Source organism: Monopterus albus, unplaced genomic scaffold (assembly GCF_001952655.1).
Source record: "Monopterus albus unplaced genomic scaffold, M_albus_1.0 scaffold96.1, whole genome shotgun sequence".
In the NCBI taxonomy this organism is placed as follows: Eukaryota; Metazoa; Chordata; class Actinopteri; order Synbranchiformes; family Synbranchidae; genus Monopterus; species Monopterus albus.
In genome coordinates this window covers 669,341-678,092 of record NW_018127976.1, presented here as the reverse complement: position 1 = coordinate 678,092, position 8,752 = coordinate 669,341, and the positions used below count along the sequence as shown (strand labels likewise).

Sequence of the window (8,752 nt, the reverse complement as noted above, 5' to 3'; positions counted from 1 at the left end):
ATATTTGATTCACTACAACAACCACACATCCAACCATACAACCTGTTCTACACATATTTAACTTTTTTGAGAGATCATTCATATAAAAGTTAAATAAAATTGGGGACAGCAAACTACCTTGCCTTATCCTGTTACTGGTCTGAAAAGGATCAGATATACAATTATCCCATTTAACAAGCATAGACTGGTAGGCATACCAATAAGACAAACATCTCACTATACATTTAGGCACACGGGCATTACACAATTTCTGAAATAATTTCCTATGATTCACCCGATTGAAGGCCTTAGAGGCATGTAAAAAACACATAAATACAGTGGAATTAATATTTTTATATTTACTAACTAATTCTTTTAGTGCAAATATACACATATCAGTGCCATGATTGGATTTAAACCCAAATTGGTTCTCAGTGGAGCCAATAAGATTGCAAAACCTACTCAAAAGAATTGCCTCAATAACTTTAGAAAGTGTATTAGCAAGTGCAATAGGTCTGTAATGATCAGAGCTGCCCATCTTTCCTGCTTTATCCTCCACCACAGGCACTAAAAGCACTGTCATCAGAGTCAGGCAAAAACCCATGCATAACACAAGACATAAAACACATAGCTAAGAGAGGAGCCAACCTCAAACTAGCATACTTAAGATGTTCTACAGAAATACGATCCAGCCCTACTAGTTATTCCCTCCATTCTTATTAGTGTTGTTTTGACACAAGAAATGATATGGATATTGTTTTATTCTGTTCTGTTTCTATTGTGAAACTGGAGATGCCATTCATTCAGTTCCATGGCAAAATGTACTGTTTTGTTTCTGTATCGGTCGATGGCCTCCATTCTGGATTGACCAATCACATAGAAATAGGTTACGTTTGCACATGCGCAGAAGTAGCAGAGTAATTTGTTGATACCTTGCTTAGTAGTATTCATTTTCACTTTGGTGTTACAACGTCGATTTTATCCCTAACGTATGGGTTTATTTACATTGCGCAGCACAGCTAACTAGAGCATTATCTGAATGAAGGGCTGATGGAAGACGCAAGGGATTCGGTGAGTGAATTTGAAGCATTTTAGGGCCGCGAGCCTCCGATTTCAGAGGATTTGCTTAGGTTAGCGCCCCTCCTTTGTTATGTTTATCGGAGCTAGCTAGTTGTTCCGCCAGTGTTAAATGCTAGAAAGCTCCCCAAAATCCCAGACGTAGAAATAAAACGATCTCATAGTTATTTTAAATGCATATGTATAAGTGTGTGTTTCATTAAATGAAAAGTCTGGTATACTTTAGTGAAAACAAAACTGGTTTCCGTTAATTAGCTGTGCTAACGTGAGTTAGCATCAGGAGCTATTTCTAATAAGGCCCCTTATTTTAGCTTTTATATTAGTTTTTCTGTGCTGTAACGTTACATCTTAAATATTTGCATGCGATATCTTTGGTGGCTGGTACATTTTTATTGCAGCATTCTTGCTGGCTAAATAATGTTAGTCACCTGTGATGCTTAAATGAGGAAGTCGACGGGCTCTGAAAATAGTAAACAGTTTTTCATGACCATTTTAACACTGTTCGGGATCCTGTAAAACTAACAAGCAAGGCCTATTGCATCTTCAGATTCGGATATAGCTTTTCCTGGCATTTAACCCATTACAATTTCTAATTGACCTCCACAGCCAGCTTAGCAGGTCATAATCCAAAGCATGTGTTAGTTAAAAAAAACAACTGTAAAATACCATATAGGAAATCTCGCATTGTGTAATACTTTTAATTCTACAATTAAGAAATGATATTCTTAGGGTATTCTGATGCGAGCACGATTAGATAATTGATCAATATTTACAAATTTTGAAATTGATTAATTTCTTAAGCAATTTTAAAGCACAAATCGCAGTGTTTGTCATATGCAAATGGACCGACGGGACACTTTATTAGGTACACTTGTACAGTCGTATGAACTTCAGTGCAGTACTTCCGCTTTAACCCTTGTGTTTATGAAGCTCAAGATGTTTCAGTTTTTGGTGAAATTGTCATCAGTGTATAAATTCAGTTATATGCTTATTGTTGAGGTCATAGTTAAAGGTGGTGGTGTACTGCACTACATAATATTCTGACCCTCTATTATATGTAGCTGGGGAGGACAGAAATATAGACACCTCTGAATAGAATGTAGTAATGTATGTAGTCCATTACAGTTATTTACATTTAAATATAAATACATATAAATGTATTGATCATACATTTATATGATCAGTAATGAGCATATAATTGAATATATATATTTATGACAATTTCCCCAAAAACTGAAACATTTTGAGCTGTATAAACATATTTGTGTTAGATGTTAAGGCAGAATTGTTGCATTGAAGTGCATACAATTGTACAGGTGTACCTAATAAAGAGGCCGGTGAATGTATATGCTGGTTTTCTGGGTCTTCTTTGATAGTAAGTTGAATATCTGGGCTTTGGACTCAAACACAATACACTTGTCACTTTATTATATTTTACAATTTGGGAAATTGTGATTAATGTTTTCAGTATTTTATGCTGTTTTTAGGGTAAGCAGTTAATTGATTACTTCAGAAAATGATCATAATGTTAATTGTTAAGGAAGATAATTGTTCTTATTGAAGTATTTCATTAATTCAGACCCCAATATACAGTGGGTATGGAAAGTATTCAGACCTCCTTAAATTTTTCACTCTTTGTTATATTGCAGCCATATGCTAAAATCATTTAAGTTCATTTTTTCCCTCATTAATGTACACACAGCACCCCATATTGACAGAAAAACACAGAATTTGTGACATTTTTGCAGATTTATTAAAAAAGAAAAACTGAAATATCACATGGTCATAAGTATTCAGCCCCTTTGCTCAGTATTTAGTAGAAGCACCCCAGAACCCTTCCTAGGGCTGGCCGTCTGGCCAAACTGAGCTATCGGGGGAGAAGAGCCTTGGTGAGAGAGGTACAGAAGAACCCAAAGATGACTGTGGCTGAGCTCCAGAGATGCAGTCGGGAGATGGGAGAAAGTTGTAGAAAGTCAACCATCACTGCAGCCCTCCACCAGTCGGGGCTTTATGGCAGAGTGGCCCGACGGAAGCCTCTCCTCAGTGCAAGACCCATGAAAGTCTGCATGGAGTTTGCTAAAAAACACCTGAAGGACTCCAAGATGGTGAGAAATAAGATTCTCTGGTCTGATGAGACCAAGATAGAACTTTTTGGCCTTAATTCTAAGCGGTATGTGTGGAGAAAACCAGGCACTGCTCATCACCTGTCCAATACAGTCCCAACAGTGAAGCATGGTGGTGGCAGCATCATGCTATGGGGGTGCTGCAGGGACAGGACGACTGGTTGCAATCGAGGGAAGGATGAATGCGGCCAAGTACAGGGATATCCTGGACGAAAACCTTCTCCAGAGTGCTCAGGACCTCAGACTGGGCCGAAGGTTCACCTTCCAACAAGACAATGACCCTAAGCACACAGCTAAAATAACGAAGGAGTGGCTTCACAACAACTCTGTGACTGTTCTTGAATGGCCCAGCCAGAGCCCTGACTTAAACCCAATTGAGCATCTCTGGAGAGACCTGAAAATGGCTGTCCACCAATGTTTACCATCCAACCTGACAGAACTGGAGAGGATCTGCAAGGAGGAATGGCAGAGGATCCCCAAATGCAGGTGTGAAAAACTTGTTGCATCATTCCCAAAAAGACTCATGGCTGTATTAGCTCAAAAGGGTGCTTCTACTAAATACTGAGCAAAGGGTCTGAATACTTATGACCATGTGATATTTCAGTTTTTTTTTTTTTAATAAATCTGCAAAAATGTCAAAAATTCTGTGTTTTTCTGTCAATATGGGGTGCTGTGTGTACATTAATGAGGAAAAAATGAACTTAAATGATTTTAGCATATGGCTGCAATATAACAAAGAGTGAAAAATTTAAGGGGGTCTGAATACTTTCCGTACCCACTGTATTTTAACATGGTCTTGACTATGAAGGCTGAACGCACCCCACGTTCAGAGCGTAAGCGGAGAGATTCGTTCGGAATGTTTGATGGCTATGACAGCTGCAGCGAGGAGTCCACAAGCAGCTCCAGTTCAGAGGACAGCGAGGATGAGGTGGTGCCCTCTATTCCTACCAGCCTGCCCATCATCAAGAACAATGGTCAAGTCTACACCTATCCTGATGGCAAGGCTGGAATGGGTCAGTACATGGAATATGTCATGAGCTTATGTTTTACATGGGTTTCTGTAATGTAATTCTGTGATTAAGTAAAAAGATGTCAGCATGTAGCAGTCTGAGCATTTCGACAGGTCTTGTAATTGTTTTGTGGTTTCTTCTCACAGCCACCTGTGAGATGTGTGGGATGGTTGGAGTACGAGATGCTTTTTACTCTAAAACCAAGCGCTTCTGCAGTGTATCGTGTTCTAGGAGTTATTCCTCAAATTCCAAAAAAGCTAGCATCTTGGCAAGGCTCCAGGTAAATGCACTATAAGCCTACTTATAACACATTAATTTAAGATTAGTATATAATTACATAAATGTTGATTCCTGCTTTCATTTTGAAAGGGCAAACCACCTACAAAAAAGGCGAAAGTCTTACAGAAGCAGCCTCTTATGGCAAAGTTAGCAGCTTACGCCCAGTACCAAGCAAGTCAACAGAACCAGGCCAAATCAAAAGCTGGTATGTTATCAAAAACCAGTCATGACGGTTAGTGGGGTAACAGTACTTCTCTGTTTACATGTAGTCCAACTTTACATTGTTTCTTGTTTCTGTCAGTGGTTCCCCCAGAGACATTTGACTGGGGTCGGTATATCTGTAGCAATAACACAGTTGGAGCCCCAGTCAGCTGTTTTAAGCATGTAAGTAAAACCTAGAGTTCAATGGACAGCAACCACTAAAATTTATTGTTTTTTTTTTATAATACCATAAGATCTAGACCTTGCTATGTAAAGTGTCCTGAGATGAGTTTTGTTGTGAATTGGCACTATACAGATAAAGCTGAATTGAATCAAATGTCTCTTTCATGACTGAATTACCCCACTGCTTCCTCTCTGCTTCAGGCCCCTATGGGGACATGCTGGGGAGATGTAGAAGAAGGTGTTAGGATAGAAGTGCTCAACTCTGATACCAGTCTCTCAACTAAGGTGTACTGGATAGCAGAAATCATTAAGCTAGCAGGTAAGACTTTTTCTAAAAGCACATACCCCACCACTGCAAAGTGGCAGGGAAACTATATCCACAGAAACACAAAGAGGGAGTTTTATTAGAAGAAGAAGCTTTATTTTATTGTCACTGTAACATTGTGACACACACAATGAAATTTTGTTAGGAGCTGAGGGCCCCCGGGCCACTGCGTGTATATGCGGAGACACATGATGGCTGCACGCAGCATACGGGCATTTTGGGGGTTCAATATCTTGCCCAAGGACACTTCGACATGTGGACTGCAGGCACCGAGATTTGAACCTTCAACCTTCTGGTTGGGAGACGACTGCTCTACCCACCGCCTCAAGGGACTATGACTTTGTAACATTTTGCAAATTATCTTATGGGATCATATCATGACACAACATGTTGATGATGAAAGTTGACCCTGTGTAGCCATTCAGATGTTACCAACATGACGTTATGCTGTGTAACATTACTATATAACATTATTATTTTCCTGTGTAGCTACACCAGTCTAAAACAGCATGTATTTTTTTGTATGCTTCTCTATATAAACTGTCCTTGGTTATGTGAAAGGTATTACAGTTACTTTTATGAATATCACATTTTGCATCAAAGTGAAGTTGCTTTTGCCAAGTGAGCTGTTGCTACTGTGGCTGGCAACGTGGTGTTCTCTATTGTGAATCAGTGGCAATGTGGTGCAGCACAGCTTTGTGCTTACATTGAAAACAGTTCAGGTGGTGGCAACTGCTCGCTGACTGGAAGTACCAAGAGGCTGTTCACTTATCACATCTAAAAACCTGTGGGAAAACACCAGCCATGCCACTTTTCTTTCTAAAGGACTGGGGGTGGGGGGGGTGTTGGCTGCCATTGCTAAGCAACCTTCCTTATAAAGACAAGGAAGCTGCAGGATATAAATAGATTTCCAGCACCAAAAATCCCTTACAGTAGCTCTGCCACTAGATTTATTTGTGGACAACAAGAGGAAAAAAAAACACTGGGTTTGGGTGCACTGCCATCTTCCATCTTGACTAAGCTTTGAACAGGATGTTTCAGAAAAGGTGAAACTGATTGATTGGTTCTTGTCACATGACCTGCGGTGTGCTTGCTGCATTCTGAAAAGTTGAGATTGTTTTTATCTTGTCACTTTGCAACGCATGTCTGTATTTATCTAAAACAATTCTCTGTCAAAGAGTAAAACAAAATCTTCACTCAAGGTCCACCTCTTGGCTTGCTCTGGACCTTTCAGCCACACGTTATGGTCTTCATCAGCAGATGAAGTTTGCTCATGATTTTGTTATGGGCCGTAGATGCATAAACATTTCGTGATTTTGAGCACACTTCAGATTTCATGTCCATGTCTGCATAAAGTTTTGCTTCACAGTGAGTGAAATCTACAGTTTAAAACATATAAAGCAAATTTCATCTGTTATTTAAAGTCTAGAACATGCATGTAAGCATTTTCAGTTTCAAGAATGAACTGTCATCTCTGTTGTGTCTTATGTTCAACAGGGTTCAAGGCTCACCTGCGGTATGAGGGCTTTGACAACGACAGCAGTAAGGACTTCTGGTGCAATCTCTGTATCCCTGAGGTTCATCCAGTGGGATGGTGTGCTTCCAGTGGCAAACCTCTTGTACCTCCAAAAAGTGAGCCTTATGCTAAACCTTTTCACAGTCTTGTTGATGTATGCCTGTCTGTTCTGGGATGTCTTATTGTTGGTATTATTTTTATAACTTCATTTACAGGCATACAGCATAAGTACTCTAACTGGAAAGTCTTTCTTGTGAAGCGTCTCACTGGAGCTAAAACACTGCCACCTGACTTTAATGACAAGGTAAGGCACGTGTTAAGGAAAAAAATCATACTTTCCTTAATTCTGTATAATATATGCTACTGCCTAACAATTCTTGTTGGATGTGAAACTCCTCTCAAAAGCACTGTGACTATGAACAGTCAGTGAAAATTTTCTATCCTCTGGTTTTGCCTTTGTTAAATCTATGTATCATGTTTCTCTGTAGGTACATGAGAACATGCAGTTCCCCTTTAAGAAGCTGATGAGGGTAGAGGTGGTGGATAAAAATTACCTGTGCCGGACACGGGTGGCACTGGTGGAGCAGGTAATTGGAGGTCGCCTCAGGCTGGTTTATGAGGAGAGCCAGGATGGATCAGATGACTTCTGGTGCCACATGTACAGCCCTCTCATCCATAATATAGGCTGGTCCCGAAGCATTGGACACCGTTTCAAACGATCCGGTGAGTTTGGAAATTCCACTAATGCCTTAGTTTAAGTGGTGTGTGTGTGTGTAAGGCTTCATAAGTAAGATTTAAGGTGGTGTATATTATAGTCCAGACAGTAAGTGTTCGCAAATTTGGACTGTTTTTGTTTGTTAGGACCAGTACCAAGTCTCGGGTTTAATAGAAAGAAGCGTGTGGGAGATATACAGCCATGGACAAAAATATTGGCACACCTGCATTTCTCTCAGATAACACACCACTTCTCCCAGAAAATTGTTGCAATCACAGATTCTTTGGTATTCTCATGTTTGTTTATTTTGTCTGCATTGGAACAATGGAAAAAAGCCAAATCTGATCCATTCCACACAGAACTCCAAAAATGGATAGGACACAATTACTGATACCTTTTCAGAATCATCAGAAATAGTTGTCTTTCCAGCATGTGATGCTCCTTTAATTTGTAATGAAACGCACCTGTAGCAACCAACAGCTGCTGGCAATATAGAAATCACACTTGCAGACATTTAAAATGGAGAAAAGTGGACTCAACCTTTGTGTCGTGTGGACCACACTGAGCATGGAGAAAAGAAAGAAGAGTTAAGTGTTGTCTGAGGATTTGAGAACCACAATAGTGGAAATGCCTGGACAGTCTCAAGGCTCCAAGTCCATCTCCAGAGATGTGGCTGGTCCTGTGTCCACTGTATGCAACATTGTCAAGAAGTTTACAGCCCATGGCGCTGTAGCTAATCTCCCTGGACGTGGATGAAAGAGAAAGGTAGATGACAGATTGCAACAAGGGATTGTTGCAATGGTGGATAAAGAACCTTGATCAACTTCCAAACAAATTCAAGCCGACCTGCAGGCACAGAGTGCAACAGTGTCATATCCATCGCCATCTGAATGACAAGGGATGCTATGGTTGGAGACCAAGGGGGCCCACTGCTGACAGACATAAAAAAACCAGATTGGAGTTTGTCAAAACTTACATGAGGAAGCCACAGTCCTGGGAGAATGTCCTGTGGACAGATGAAACTAAAATAGAACTTTGTGATTGAGCACATCATTCTACTGTTTTCAGAGAATGAAACAAGACCTTCAAAGAAAAGAACACGGTCCCTACAGTCAAACATGGTCGAGGTTCACTGATGTTTTGGGCTTGCTTTGCAGCTTCAGGCCCTGGATATCTTGACTGTGTGTATGGTGTATTGATTAGAAACAGTACCAGCAGGAGTAACTACCCTCAATATTTTATGGACAATGATACACCGGTCAACAGATTTGAGGATGTAGTTGAGAAGTTTAATAGGTTTTTTGTGAATGTGGGTCCTGGTTTAGCAAGAAGCATTTGTACAGA

The 8,752-nt window shown here is 40.1% G+C and overlaps 1 protein-coding gene across 1 annotated transcript in view; it reads left to right on the top strand.

Annotated features, from left to right (window-relative positions):
• Window positions 1–353: 353 nt before the first annotated feature.
• The window catches only part of LOC109965134 (MBT domain-containing protein 1-like), a gene marked incomplete at its 3' end in the record, with an annotated part of 14,615 nt that continues 6,216 nt past the window's right edge, over window positions 354–8,752 (top strand). Inside the window, exons 1-9 of the mRNA XM_020608925.1 lie at window positions 354–1,050; window positions 3,988–4,192; window positions 4,336–4,469; window positions 4,559–4,673; window positions 4,770–4,852; window positions 5,054–5,171; window positions 6,675–6,809; window positions 6,909–6,997; window positions 7,182–7,416. Of these exons, the coding sequence (XP_020464581.1) occupies window positions 1,030–1,050; window positions 3,988–4,192; window positions 4,336–4,469; window positions 4,559–4,673; window positions 4,770–4,852; window positions 5,054–5,171; window positions 6,675–6,809; window positions 6,909–6,997; window positions 7,182–7,416 (1,135 nt within the window). The remainder of the gene's footprint in view (window positions 1,051–3,987; window positions 4,193–4,335; window positions 4,470–4,558; window positions 4,674–4,769; window positions 4,853–5,053; window positions 5,172–6,674; window positions 6,810–6,908; window positions 6,998–7,181; window positions 7,417–8,752) is intronic.